This window comes from Mangifera indica, chromosome 19 (genome assembly GCF_011075055.1).
Source record: "Mangifera indica cultivar Alphonso chromosome 19, CATAS_Mindica_2.1, whole genome shotgun sequence".
In the NCBI taxonomy this organism is placed as follows: Eukaryota; Viridiplantae; Streptophyta; class Magnoliopsida; order Sapindales; family Anacardiaceae; genus Mangifera; species Mangifera indica.
In genome coordinates, this window is record NC_058155.1 from 1706373 (window position 1) to 1722645 (window position 16273).

The 16273-nt window shown below is 30.9% G+C and overlaps 1 protein-coding gene across 3 annotated transcripts; it reads right to left on the reverse strand.

Moving 5' to 3' along the window:
* Positions 1–5310: 5310 nt before the first annotated feature.
* LOC123203520 (receptor protein-tyrosine kinase CEPR2-like) lies at positions 5311–10229 on the reverse strand. 3 transcript variants are annotated; one of them, XM_044619904.1, is made up of 3 exons: positions 9913–10229; positions 6236–8882; positions 5311–5929 (listed from the first exon to the last, which is right to left on the reverse strand). In XM_044619904.1, exons 2-3 carry the CDS (start codon positions 8784–8786, stop codon positions 5559–5561), a joined length of 2922 nt encoding a protein of 973 aa, XP_044475839.1. In that variant the 5' UTR covers positions 8787–8882; positions 9913–10229; the 3' UTR covers positions 5311–5558. The 3 variants fall into 3 exon arrangements, with proteins under 3 accessions (XP_044475839.1, XP_044475838.1, XP_044475837.1); XM_044619903.1 differs by having other exon boundaries at positions 9612–10229; XM_044619902.1 differs by having other exon boundaries at positions 9588–10229.
* Positions 10230–16273: the final 6044 nt, after the last annotated feature.

Consider the following 16273-nt stretch of genomic DNA (forward strand, 5'->3'; position numbering starts at 1 on the left):
TATTATAAATGATGATTTTGAAGTTGAGAAATGTTATTTTGCTATTTGAGGTATCTATATGTGTGATTTTGTTCATATCAGAGAGTTGGATAATATTTACAATTTTACCACTGAATTCGTCTCATGTTTTGACTGTCCTATCTAATGAATCATGAATGCTATTATAACTTGTTGGAAATATCTTTGAATCCTCTTTTCAATGATATATAGCTTGTATGAATTAGAGACCGTTTGGACTATTAAATTACATGAACAAAAAAACTGTCTTACCAAATGAACAGTGAAGACGGTTTTTTTGTCATTGACTTCATCCCACGTTTTGGGTGTCTTATCTGATGAATCATGAGTGCTATTATAACTTGTTGGAAAGTTCTTTGAATTCTCCTTCCAATGATATATAGCTTGTATAAATTAGAGATCGTTTGGACTGTTAAATATTGTATGAATAAAAAAGACTGCTTTACCTAAATAAACAGGAAATATAGGTTTTTGCCACTGATTTCATCTCACATTTTGACTATCTTATCTAATGAATCCTGAGTGCTATTATAGCTTGTTGGAAAGCTCTTTGAATCCTCTTTTCAAAGATATATAGCGTGTATGAATTAGAGACCATTTAGACTATTAAATTATATGAAAAAAAAGGTTGTCTTACCAAATGAATAGTTTTATGAACAATATTTCACAGTTTTTGGAAAAAAAGAAAAGAAGGAGAAAAAGGAAAGCAAGAAAGAAAGAAAGGAAAGGAAAGGAAAGAAAGGAGATAAAAAGAAAAGAAGAAGAAAAGAAAGAAAAATAAGAAAAGGAATTTGGGACTCAAGATTCAGGGGTTATCTCAAGAGTATGATCTGGTGAGTTATGAATAAATTTATATGGAAGCAAGATTAGTAAAATATAAGGCACACATGCATGCTATGAACTATGAGGGGGCACTTTATACTACACTGCCCGTAGTAGGGCACGTCCACAATAGGACATGTTTGTAGTAGGACATAGACCCCCAGTAGGGTCCGCTCGTAATAGAGTATACTTGTAGTAGAGCTCAATTCAAAATTTAAAATGGTGTAGTGAGAGAAAGGAAGAAAGCTCGAGCTTAAAAAAGTGTCAAATCCCTATAGTCAGCTTTCATAAAGTATCAAATAAACACTATATGGGACAAAATATGACCCAAATAGTAAAGAATGAACTAGATTATCCCCTCGATTTCTTATGGAGGTTATGATGTGAGGTTAAGTCCCGAGAGTGAGTTAGAACAAGAAAAAAGATAGTTTACTTAATTCTTTCCCTTTACTGAGTGTTCTTATCTCTCACTTCCTTTTCTTTCATGATTACAGGTACAAGTGATCGAGGTAGCTACGAGACAGGGTCAGGTCAGCGAAGATAGATCCGGTTGGAGTAAATTATCTCTGGTTTATATTACATGCATACAATCGCATGTTCTTGTTGACTTTTGAGTTGTATATGATTACTCTATGTTTTCAGATGCTTTCATATGAGATATAACATCTTTTATTCGCTTCTAGATTTTCAGTTTTCTTAGAATAACTTCTTAATACTTTCAGTAATGAGTTGAGTTCAAAGTAGGTTTTAAAAAAAAATAAATAATAGATGCTTTGGATATTAATTTATAACATTTCTCCTTTGGTGAATAGTACTTTTAAGGAGAGATGTTACATAAACTTACAGGAAACATGAACTAGAAATGATTGATGATCAAATGACTATTTCCCACCCAAAGTATGTTGTTTTTCCAAATATTCCCTCTTTAATTTTGAAAATCCTAAATACCTACCCACGGTAGGATAAAATTAACAGTAGTAAAGATAAAATTATTATTTTATCTATAATATTAAAAATAAACTAAAATATGATCTCATTTTCCTCCCCTAAACGCTAAATCCCGCAACATTACTGGTCATCTCTCCCTCCCGAAGCTTCCTCTCCCTTCAGCGGTCTCTTTCCATCCATTTGGATGTCCTTTCGGTGTCGATCTTTATCTGGAAGATGAAGAGCTTCGTCTCTTCATCTTCCGTTGTCTCCCAAATCTTATTCGACACTGATTGGACGTCCAAATGGGTGGAGAGAGACCGTCAAAAGAAGAGGAAGCTTCGGGAGTAGAGATGTCAATGGGTCAAGCTAGGCCTGAGGCCCAAACAGTAATAGGCCTCCGAGCTAGGTCAGCCCATTGATATATAAAGGCTCAAGGCCCGACCCATATAATAACGAGCCTTAATTGGGTCGGGCCGGCCCATTTAATCAATATTTTAAAAAAAATTAATTAAAATTGTTAAACACAAATTATTTTTTAATTATTAAAACCGAGGACAATACTTCGAATATTTTATTTATAATCTCTCACTTGTGGCGAAGGAATATCATTGTTATATGATGAAAAATATTATAAATTGATAACATAGTACAAATAAATTAATTTACATACTATATAAATTACAAAACATAAATTAAATATATCTACTATATAACATTTATCTACTCATCTTCTACATCCAAATCTATAAATTCTTCAAAGACATATTCTGCCACACGATTCTATAATTTGAAATCAGCTTTGACCCAATCCTTCATACACATTATCGCTTCGATCGTATTTGGATATAAATTGGATCGTCTATCATCCCGCACACATCCACCTACACTAAAAATAGATTTCGATGTTATAGTTGACACCGGAGGTGTTAGTAGATCTCGGGCCATGGTTTCAAGCACAGGAAAAGTTTCTACCGTGTCTTTCCACCATACCAAAACATCTAGTTTTTCAGCATTATATCTTTGAACAATTTCAAGATAATGGTCAATATTGATATAAGTATAAAATTGACTATAATTTGTACTTTGACTAGCAGTTTGTTTACCTTTGAACAACAAAGACCATATGCGTGACTTTTTTTTACCTGAAATACCAGAATTTACCTCTAGTGCAAAACTTTGTCCAGTTTTTCCATATTTTTGTTCATAAATACTATACATGTCAAGTAAAAAATCTTGAACATGTTCAACAGAGTTTACATTGCTATTAATTGACAAATTTTCATTAATAATATCAAATAAATTTTGTAATCCATTAGTTTTTGCCCTAGGATCTAAAACAGTAGCTGCAGAATAAAGTAAAGGAATTTCATTCAAATATTTTTTAAATTTTTGTTCCATTTGCATACATATATTTTAAAAAGTATGATGAGAGTGATGATACCTATGTTCTTTTAAAATATCACTTATTTCTACCATACTATATATTATAGAACAAGTTGTTGGATAATACATACTTGAGCAATGATCTGTGGCTGTCTTCAATAGCTCTAACAAGTTCATTCAAGCCATAGTTATTTCCCAATCTTGATTTGTCAAAAAAAAAAGATCCACCGAATCTTTTGGTTGGGTATTGAAGTATCGTGTTATAGAAACTTCATACCCTTCGCATGCTTTTAACATGAGATATATTGAATTCCACCTAGATACCGAAGTATCGTGTTAAGCTAGCCAGTAGCCGTTGGAGAGCCAACGACTTTTGCCTTGTGGCAGAAGTAACTTATGCCAGGTAGAAACAACTTCTACTATTTGGTAGAAGCAGATTTTTGCTTTTGCTGCAAGGCAGCAGGAGTCTGCTTTTGCACAAGAAGAAAAAAAAATTATTTTTATTTTGTAAACAGTGTCAGGTCAGGTTGGGTCGGGTCAGTCCATGAGTTTAATATTAAAGCCCTAAGCCTGGCCCAACACTCTATAGTATCGGATCGGGTTTTGTCATACCCGGGTTTTTTTGTGCTTCAGGTTGGGCCTCCATTTGGCCCGACCCAATTGACGTGTCTATTCAGGAGGGATAGACAACCAACAATGGTGCCGAATTTGACATCGAAAATCTGAAAACTAAACCCTAGGAGAAAATTGTTATTTTTTAAAACTTAGATTAGAAGAAAACTTTTAGTTTTTAAAGTTTAAGAGGGAAAAAGAGATAAAATTTTAAGGGTTAGGATTTCATTAATTTTAACTGCTCATTGGTAGGTATTTAAGATTTTCAAAATTAAAGAAAAGGATACTTGGGAAAACAGTATAATTTGGGTGGGAAATTAGTCCTTTGGCCAATGATTGATGTGTGCTCATGCCAGTTTGAAACTAACTGTCTCAGCATTGCACCTGTCTACTATTAAATATAAATTCAAACATTACGGGGGCCTTAGACGATAGTTTTCTCTAATTTGAATGCGATATCCCAAAGGTAAAAATTAAAAAAGAAAACAAAATCATACCATCAATAGGCAGTGGCTCCATTGCCACTTTGAATTGTGCAAATTATTTCAGCAAAATTACTTTTGAAAGAGCTCAATGCTTGGGAGCAGTCCTACGTTTATTATGAATTCATATTAATGTATTTTATAATATTTTTTGTTTTATAAATACTATCACATCACACATCTTTTTTATAAATAAAATAATAAAATGTTAATTAAAAAAATATATAATTATTATATAATTATTATAAAAATATTATAAATACTCTCTAAATATATATATATATATATATATATATATTATCATCATTTATTTATTTAAAAAGATAATCGATTTGTATTATGAATAAGTATTATTTTATATAATATATATTATATTATATAATATATTTATTGAATCATAATAGTTCAATATATATAAAAATACATATTGTTTTTTATATATATTATATAGTAAAATACGAATAATCATAATCATCTCAATCCAACAACATCACCACTAGAAGCACCATCACCACCACCACCATCACTGCCATGGTCATTGACTACCGGATTGTATCCAAAAACAGGTTACCCTCCCAACAACTCCACATCCACTTTCTTCCCATCTTTTCTTTTCATGTTCGTGGATTCCCGAACAAAAAAAGATTTCTTTTTTGGACTGAAATCTGACGAGATATCTTTGGTGAGATGGTGGAAGATGGTGGAAGCTGATAGTGATGAGCTTGAGGAGTCTGACATTAGCGATTTGGAGATCTACATTCTCCTTCTGGAGAGTTTCGAGTTGTTTGTTCAGCGACTGAGGCGAGAGAACCAGAGATCGCAGTGGTCACAAAGCTGCTGATATTACAAGATCAGTCGCGATGGTCGGCGGAAATGTGGTCGTCTGTAGATGATTTTGGCAGGAAAAGTGAACTGAAATCAACTTCATGGCAGATGAAAAAGCAGAAAGATAATGTTCAAAGATGTCAATCCATAGCTTTCTACTATTTTGTGTGAGATTTTCATTAAAACCTAAAATCACCATTGAACAAGAGCGAACTAGAAGAAAAGACACACACGGCGGTGGATCTAAGCATCTAAATAAAAATAGTTAAAATGCTTTCTACAAGAACAAACATCGATCACATTCTTAATACGAATCAAAATACATTTCATCTGATGGTACAGCGAAAAGCTTCATAAGTAAATACACAAGGTTTTAAAACATACTCACCAAATTTTTTGGGAGGATATAGAAGAAACTGACAATTGCATAACAATTCATAATATTCTAAGATAAGCTATTGGCTACCACTACCAGAGATTTATTAGCTACAGAGTAATCTTCCCAGATTTATCCGAACCAGAGTCTGAAGACCTGTAAATGCAAGGATCAGCATCAACAAGCATCTTGACAGCTTCTCTCATGGACGGCCGAAGACTTGGAAGCTTGCTAGTGCATGCAACACCAATCTTCAAGACCCTAATCATGTCTTCTTGCATAGATTCAGACACAACTTCTTTGTCGAGGACCTTGAGGACGTTTTCACGGTTATTGAGATGAGTCGATACCCAGTAAACTATATCTTTTCCATCTCCATACTCGTCCTCAATTGGTCTTCTTCCAGTAACAAGTTCTAGCAGCACCACACCAAAACCATATACATCACTCTTTTCGGTTACTTTATAAGTATATGCCATCTCTGCCAAACCAAAAGCAGGGTGCCAATATGTTATGTACAGCTCAACAATTTGTGAAATTAGAAAAGATAATAAATCAAAGAGAAGCAAAAGTTTAGATTTTATCGATCAAGCACGAAGATCAAGAGAGCATTCTTTACGTGGTTGGATCCTAGAAAATGGTATAAAACCAATTGTCGCAATAACAAGATGCCAATCAATAATCACACTTGTGCCAAATGTAAACTATGGAAGATCAATACATAAACAGAACATAGCTTGAGACAGGGGAGAAGAATTGTTAACTGAAAAAGAGTTTTGAAACTCACCAGGCGCAATGTAACCATGTGTTCCAGCAAAGCAGCTATATTCAGAACTCTTACAAGACTTGTCTGAAATCTTTGCAACCCCAAAATCTGCAATTTTTGGTTCATGATCTTCATCAAGTAAAATGTTGCTTGATTTTATATCTCTATGAATGATTGGAGGTGAGCAATCATGATGCAAATACGCAATTCCCTTTGCAGTACCTAGAGCAATTTTGTACCTCTGACACCAATCCAGCTCAGGTTGTCCACCTTTTACCTTTCTATGAAGGGCTTCAGACAGATTACCATTTGCCATGTACTCGAACACCAGAAAATTTGATCCTCCTTTATGTAGATAAGCATAAAGCTTCAGTATATTTCTGTGTCGGATTTTGCCCAAGATCCCCAATTCTGCTGCCAAAACCTTCACACCATCACTTTTCCATAGTTGTTTTACAGCAACTGTACCAACATTTTTCTTCAAATCCAGGCGATAAACTTTCCCTGTACCTCCAATTCCAATTAGATTGTCTTCATCCAGATTACATATTTCATCAGCATCAATATCCATCTGGTGGAAAGAGGCAAGTCTCCATTTTTGATCAACTGCTTTCTCCTCATCCAAAACATTCTGCATATCAGCTTTGTGCTTGAACTTTTTATAACTCACAAGCAGTATTCCAGCAAGAGCAACCAAAGAAGCTGCTATCACGCAGAAGAGAACCCATGTATTTTTAAATTTTGTCTGACTATGCTTCCCGGGGCAAACATCCAGACCAGAATTCATAAGCAATTTAGTGCTTTGGTCAAGGCAGAGTCCTTTATTACCAATGAAGGCTTTGTCTCCGCCCATCCTTAAAAGATAAGAAGGAACACTTCCTGACAACTGATTCCTGGACAAATCAATAGAACTTAGCTTCAATTTCCTTAAAGAATCTGGAATCAAACCAGTGAGTTTGTTTTCAGAAAGATTCAGGGCATTCAAAGAGCTCATTTGCGAAAATGTAAGAGGAATATTACCACTCAATAGATTCCGAGCAAGATTCAAGTCCACCAGTTTAGTACAGTAACCCAATTCCATTGGTATTGATCCTGTTAATGAATTATCTTCCAAATGCAAGAAAGATAACTGCTTTAAAGCACCAATTTCAGAAGGTATTTCACCAGAGAAATTGTTTTTATGCAAGATGAGTTTGTCTAAGTTTGATAACATTCCAAGACCTGAAGGAAGCTCACCCGAGAACCTATTGTTTTGCAAAACCAATTGATGCAAGCTGGTAGAAAAACTAATATTTGGGGATATCCCTCCAATAAAATCATTGTCACCCAAATCAATCATTCCCGCTTTTGGCAGTGCCCAAATACCGTCAGGAACCATCCCAGACAACCGATTCCGATTAATTCGCAACCTCTGAAGAGTTTTGCACTCACCATAGGAAGCTGACACCTCTCCAGAAAAATTATTGTTCAGGGCAAGCAAGGCTGTTAACTTCCCTGCTTCACATAAAAACTTGGGAAAGCTACCTGAAAATTGATTATCAGATATGTCGATATTCAGCAATGGTGAATATCGACCAAAATTTTTAGGGAATTCCCCATAAAAACTGTTTCCATAAATTGAGAAACCAATAAGATGCTGCATATCCCCAAATCCCGAAGGCAATTTTCCGGAAAATTTGTTCTTATAGCATTGAAAAACTGTCAGGTTCTTCAGATTCCCAATCCCCTCAGGCAATTCACCAGACATCCCGTTATTAGATATATCAATTTCCCGCAAAAGAGTGAGCTCTGCAAGCTCTGGTGGAATTTCCCCAGTCAAATTGTTACCAAACAGCTCAATCTTAGTAAGTTTCTGCAAATTGGAAATTGATCTAGAGAGAATCCCAGAAATTCTGTTTGTAGACAAATCCAGTGTATCCAACTCCTTCAGTTCAAAAACAGATTCCGGAATTTCACCCTTTAAATTGCAGTCAGCCAAAAAGAGCCAATTCAAGTTGTTTAAGTTCCCAATACTAGCAGGAATTTCACCTTCATCATAATTATTTGAGCCTAAACCAAGTGAAACCAGTCTTGTTAAATTAGCCACCCAACTAGGGAATCTTCCTTTAAAGCCGTTAATCGACAAATCCAAAATCTCTAAGTTTTTCACCATGGAAAGATCTGGGATGACTCCAACCATATAATTTCCCGTCAGATTCAACACCTTAAGATTGCTACAATTGCCTATTTCCGAAGGAAGCTTCCCAGAAATGGAATTTGAAGGCAACAAAAGTTTGGTTAGATTATCAAGTACTGAAATGGAAGGTGAAATCTCACCAGATAAAGACTTGTTATCAAGTGAAATTTCTGTGACTTTCCCAGTAACCAAATCACAAGTAATTCCCATGAATTGGCATGGAGAATCAGCAGAATCTTTCCATGATTCCAGAACCCCTAAGGGATCTTTTAGCTGGCTTTTGAACTGAAGAAGTGCTTGAGTTTCAACACTCAATGACACGGACGGCGGGAAAATACAAGCAATGAAACACAACACTGTCAAGACTTGCAAGGATTGTGCTAAGGCTCCGGGCATTTTGTTTAAAGTGAGGGGCAAGATGGAGACTAAAAATCCACTAGACTATAATTACAAACTCCATAATCGACATTGGTTATAGCATCCTTGAAACAGCTGAAAGATGAACATTCAAAGATAATCATAATGGATTCACCCATTCATAATAAACTAAGATTTAGCAATACAGCATTGTAAAAAGAATAAACTAATCATATAATATAAAATTGATCAGTCCAGAAAAGCGTTGTTCAAACTCAATCTTTGTTTTTAGCTGTGGATAGTGGCCCTGGTGGATTAGTAAATTATTATACCAAAGAAAGAGACTTTAAATGTACTTTGAAGTCACTCATTCCATTACTTCATATTTGGTTTAGAAAATTAACATGCTTAGAGGAAACAATTAAAAAAAGATAATTCAAAAACAAAAACATTAAGATTATGACAGACATCTTCTATTATAAATAATCCTCTTATCATCATAAACCCATCTAAGTGAGTAAATAATTTTTCTAAAATTCAATAAAATTTATCAAAGATATCTTCAAAACAGAGGAGAAGGGTAAACGAATTTTATACTAATAAGATATTAATTATTAAATATTCAAATGACGTATACTCTCTAAAAGACGGTTGCTTTTTATATTAGAATGCGGTGCTTTCAAACCAAATCCAACTTTCAGGTTGGTTTTGCTATTATTTTAATAAATTAATATTCCGAAACAATAAAATGAAATGAAAGAAAAAACATTAATTTTGAAGAATCACAAAACTGTAAAAAAAAATTCATAAAAAAAAAGGCTTGAAAATGCAGAAAATTACCAGAAATCCGAGAAAGTTTCATACTTTTTACAGCTCTTCATAACTTTCTCTGTAAAATTTCCAAACCTTGAAGAACTTCCAGTGAACGTGAAAGCAAATGAAGTAAGGCCTGCTATTCTAGAAGTATAGAAGAAGTTTTTGAAGACTTAAAGGGATCGTTTCTAAAGGAGAAAATTGTCGGTGCAAATCTCAAAAAGCTGTAATTTTCTCGAAAAAAACAAAGACTTTTAAGCTCACTCACACAAGAAAGAAAAAGACAAAGCCATCCAATCATACCGAAACCATGAACGAATTCTTAAGTTCCCAAGAAAAGTTTGTTACTTACAATCCAAAATGCCCATCAAAACAAACAACAAAGACTAAAAGCTTGAAGGAAGCTTCTCTCTTGAATATATGAAGAAGAAGAAGAAGACTCTTAGAGTTAGAGTAGAAGGAAGAAGACAACAGAAATAAATAAATATAAATCGAAAACCGAAGAAGAAGGAAGTAGTTGGTGAAAGTATGATGGAGTCATTGTTGGGATTGCGGCATTGAAATGGTTTGGACTCAAAGTGAGATTGAATTGAGTTGAGGCCAAAAGGGTAAGTGAGTGAAAGTGAAATTCTACAGAAGAGATAGATAGAGATGAGAAAAGGCAAGTAGATTATTTGATTAGATTAGATCAAGTTATTCTATCTATCGTCACACTATATATGTACATGCAATGCAATGCAAGACTTTAAAAAGGTAAAAATTTAATATTTTAGTTTAAAGTAGATTATTTTTTTTTAATCATTCACTGAACCTTACTGGGGTTTTTTTTGAGTCAATTGAACAATGGAATTTAGGGAGTATAGGGGAAATTCACTCATATTAAATAGGACATACTCTCCGAAATAAATAAATAAATAAATCTCGAATTTAATAATAAAAAATTTAATTTTAAAATATAATTTTCTATTATTATATAATAATTGTAAATACTATGTAGACTTGATTGACACTTCCACCGAGAGTTAGATCTTAAAAATGATGTTACAACTTTTTTATTTACATAAAATATTCTTATAATTACATATTTATTGTATTGTTTCTATGTATTTGTGTTTGCGTTTTTAAGAATTATTTATATTAAATATCAATAATATACAACTAGTGCCTCCCTCCTTTGCTTATTTGAAAAGTACAAAAAAAAAAAAAAAGGATCTTAACAACATTGATAATGACAAATTTTTAGGTGTGAAATTAGAATTATAATCTATTTATTTTATCAATACATTTATATAAATTAATAGTAACATGATCCCTTATTATGTATCGTATATTTTAATCAAATAATTCTCACACTGGGAGACCAAAAATCAAATCATATGACCAAATTGATATTAATATTTTATGATTTTTTTTTTTTTTTTAACATTATAAAATAATCAGCTGCCAAATCTCACCGCCCAAGCCCAATGCAAAGATTATCTGTTTGACAAAACGCAAGGAAACGGCTGTTTTCCTTCGATGATATCCCCAACAATTTGACCAAATTTTTACTTTGTGTTTAATTATTTTTTAATTAGAATTAAAACACTTGGAAATTCCTCTGACTCTTGTTGACTCACAAGTCAAGCACTATACAAATAATAATAATAATATTAGATTTCGAAATTTCAATTACTTATTATAAAAATCAAGAAAATTATTATTTTTCCATTAATCATAAACAAAGCCATAAATATTTGAATTGATTTCTATGATTTTAGCAAGCCATAAGCTGCCCACATGTGCTCTTTAATTGAATTTATTTTGACGAAAAATAATAATAATAATAATTTTTTATTTTAAGAAAATAGAAAATTATGTTTGCCTCTAAGTTCCTTATTTTTTTAGCAACACTCATCTAATTAGTAATACTGTTCTCTATTTGAACATTAGTAGACCTAACGAAATTAATTTGATATAATCCCTTATCCTGATATAATAAGATATATTATAAAAACAATCATATTAGAATTATGATTTTTGATACTAAAAGTAATTCAAATTAAACTTGGATTGATCTTTAAAAAATTGGATTGGGTTACGATTGACACAAAACTAACTTGAATTGACACATAAACTAATCCGAACATGTTAAACAAAATATTACATAATATTATAATAGCAAAAAATCTCTAATATTTTTTATCGTCTTCATTTGATAGAAAGAGTTTCAATTCATAAAATTCTTATCTCTAATTTGAATCAACAAAGAAATCAATATTATATCACTAAACACCAAATTCGTATCATCCAAAAATATTTATTTTAATTTAATAACTCTTTTTTACAAAATTATAAAAAAATATTTATAATTTTTTTTGGTGTGTTATAAGTTCTATTAATCTGAACTTACTATATTTGATGCACATATATTTGTTAATAGTTTTAATATTTATGATAGTCACATTTATCATATGGAATGGAAATTAAATTTAAATATTTAACAAGTTCGTTAATTATCAATTGCATTATTTAAAGTTGAAATTATAGACTTATTTGGGTTCTTAATTATGATATTTTATTGTTTTATTCTTATGAGAAGTGTAAATAATTTAGTTTAAACCGTAAAACTAAACTGAATTATTTAAAATTTATGGTTTGGTTTGGACTGATAAATTTTTTAGAAATAGTTTTCAGTTTGTCTTATGATATAAATGATTTTTAAACCAGACCAAACTATAAACTGTGTTTTTTTAAATACATATATATAATTATATTTGATAAATAATTAGGTGTATAATTTGTTTTTTCATATTTATTTTGTTATTTTCTTTACATGTATATTTTATATATATTTTATATGATAATATTATGTTCTAAAAAGCTATAATTCAATTAATTTTATAAAATAATATCTATTTATAAATGAATGATTTTAATAGGTTCAAACCATAATCTAAACTTAATATGATTTAGTTCGGTCATTTTTTCAATTTGGTTCAAAAAAATTCTCAAACTACATTAAATCAAACTGTGCACATCTCTAATTCTACAATTGATTATATAAAACAATAATAAACAAGTTATCATTATTAACTTGAAATAGAATAATTTTGTTTTGACAAAATATTGATTATATAATAGAACTATTAACTTTATATGTTTTGTATGTATTTTAATTTGGTAAGTATGAGTTTTTGTATATTATTTTGTAACAAATTATGATATTTTTTTATATTTGATATAGTATATTATTTCACTATATATTATATTGTTTTCTATTATGTTTTTACATGATTTTACTTGTTACGTAATTTGGATTATTTTTTGTTAGGTTAGGTTAATATGAAAATATTTTAATTTAGTTTAATATTAAAAAATCTTAATACGATTTTATTTCAAATTAAGTTATAATTTAAGATTTTTAACTTAAAATATGAATTAATATTTTATTAATATCATCTTATCTGATGATGCAAATTGTCAACTCAAAACATTAGGCATAAGAGTATCTGTAGACTGAGGTTGAGTCTAAACGAGGTTAAAGTGGATATGTGTGGTCTTCCTCAGACAACTTCTATTGGATAGAACAATAAAGTGAAGATATTGTGTCATATCTGGAATATATTTATTTTATGGTCTGTGATTTCCTTAATTTTGGCCTTATTTTGTTTATTTATATATATATATATATATATATATATATAATATTACTGTTTTTAAAATCATTAGAGTGTGGGATAACTAACTATCATTTATTATTGATAATAATTTTATAAGACTTTGATATATAATATAGAATATGCTATATATACACATATTTTTTAGTAGAAAATTGGACACATATATAATATAATTTGATATTATTTTATCACACATAATGACACATTATCTATATTTTTAATTACGTATTAAAAAATATATACTTATAATTTTATTATTTATGATATAGTTAGAAATATTACAACCTAAAATTGATCATATTGAATTCTGCATTTATAAGATACAATTATATATTATATATTATTAATATATCATATAAATAAATAATCTTTAAACTTCAATTTGTAAACACATATAAAGTTAAAATCTCAATTCATAATATTATCTTTTAGTGGTGTTAGGTAAAATTGCATGCGCCCTAATTTTATATTTTTCCCAAACAAAGATTCTATAAATGAGAATGCCTTTGATGGGTGAAAATTAGATATAAGATGGCCCATTTAGATTTCTAACAAATTATCTAACCTTAAAAAAAAAAAGAAATTAGGTATGACTCTGTACCTAATTCTGATTATTAAATTATAAACTAAAATAATATGTGAGGAAAATGATAGGAAAAGAGTAGGAGACAGATGTGATGTGGGTATTATGGCATTACAGCTGTTGTTAAATTCATGTCATGTGAAATGAGTATGGCCTCAGCTGGATTCATTTGTCTGGTAATAGGTTAAGTGTTAATTTGGGAGTAATCAGAGGATCAAGTGAATCCCATTTAATCAATGGAATGGAAGGCAGTCAGATCAGATGGTTCTAAAATTACATACAAATAATAATAAACCATCTACATTCTTAGTATAAGACAAAACTCAATGTATTGGACAAATGAATCGTGTATTATTATTTGTGTTGGTCAATGTTCATTGGATTCTTTCAAAGATATTGTCCACCGCATGTGTTCATAATCTATAAAGAGTAACTGAATTATGTTGTCACAATAAATTATCAATTTTAAAATCTGTCAAAAATTAAACATTAATTTAACGGTTAAATTGTGTTTTTGAATATTTATAAAATATTCAAACAATAAAATTTTTACTCATTATATTTGATTAAAAATTTTTAAAAAAAATTATTGTCCTTTATCTTTTAAGAGTGATAACATTTTGTTTAGAAAATAGTTATTCTCCCTGAATGAAAACATAAAACCACCGACCATACATGAGACATAGACGGCAACGTGACGCTTTACACTAAAAATTCCATGAATCTGAGCAACATTCCAAGAAACAGCCAATTCCGCTAATAAGTTTACCATACTTACTGATTCACTAAGTTTTCAAGGGAAAAAAAAAAAAAGTCTAAAAGTAAGTCGAAGGCAAATTTGACCACTTCTTTTTCCATTATGGGATCATCCATTACACCTGTCAACCATCCCAAACCATTCATTCATTCAAATCACATAACAAAGATTGAGACAACTCCAATAAATTATTGTAGGCTTCCAAGAAATGATAACAAAGGTAAGACTGGCTTTCGAGAAATTTAATATGACAAAAGCTGCTGGACCATGCAAATAATAATATTCACAAAAAAAGAAAAAAAAAAAAAAGGGAAAGATACCCCCTTGAAAAATTATCTCTGTCTACTCTATTCTAATTTGATTATATTCTTATTTTGTCAATTAGTCATTATACTAATTTGGAATTAATTATTTACATAAACCCTAGAATATCAATTAGGGGGTTGTTTCAAATTTTCAGATTTAATTTTTTTTTTTTCGGTTTTAGATGAATCGTTGTTTAAGTAGTTGAGTGTGTGTCAAATTGTTACTTTTGTGTTTGCTACTTCAAAGTTGGAATCTGCTAATCAAATAGGACGTGGAAAAGACTGACAAAATTTTAGGGTTAGAGAGGGACCAGATGACATATTTGAGATGAAGTGTGTGCCAAAATATTAAGTTTTGTTGGATTGGGTAAAGATGTTGGCAGGAATTCTTTTTTAGCATCAATAGTTAAGACACCTGAAACTCTTTGTCTCTTGGATAATGTTAATGTTATACACACAAAAAAGATCGCTGTGGTGGGTAAAAGAAAATTTTGCTTAAGATGTAGAGTGAGAATCATTTACTTAAAATACAAAAAATGGACACCGAACAATAAAGATAGAGGTACATTTTCACACCGAATAACGAACAAAAAATGGACATAAAAAAATGTTATACGCACAAACGAGTGGAGGAGAATCATATGGTTAAGATGTCTCACTTAGAAGCACCTTCTATTTTGCTTGTTGGTCCCATTTTAAAGCAGTTCAATGATAGAGGTACATTTTTACATGTTTATGTTTAAGTTTGGTGAATTGACTATGTTTTTATCTGTACCATGATTCAAATATTAATCTCTTTTCTTGCATATCAATGCTTTGTTCAGTTGACCAAACACCCTCTGTTTCAATCTTCTTACATTTTTTTGTTTTACTCTATACATTTTCAAGCTTATGTTTGGGAATGAGTTATTAATCATTGTATTGACATCCTTGATCTTAAATATCTTTGATGTTTTGCTAAATTGTTATTATAAGTTAATTTGTGCCCTTTTTTTGCTGTTATATAAAGTGGGAAATCTGATAGATCTATCATGAGAGGAGCTATCAATTGCAAAGCGGTGTCCTGCACATACGACTTTGTACATTCGAGATGGTTGGGAGTTTTGTCGTCTAGAGCATGCACCGGGTATTTATTTTGGAAAATGCCCTTCAGGCTAATGTTTACCTTTGCAAGTTGTAATAAATAATATAGCAGATGTCCATGAATATTCTTGAATCTGATGTTTCAATGGTTCATGCTGATATGTCAGATACAACTAATGAAGACAAGGAATTGGCATTGGGTAGGTTCTTTTCTATCATAACATGCATCTTAAGTTACATGGAATGTACAAGCTATTGGAAAATGCACAATTCGGCCTCTTCAGTGGATGTCCATCAGTGTGTATATAATTATCAATTTTTAT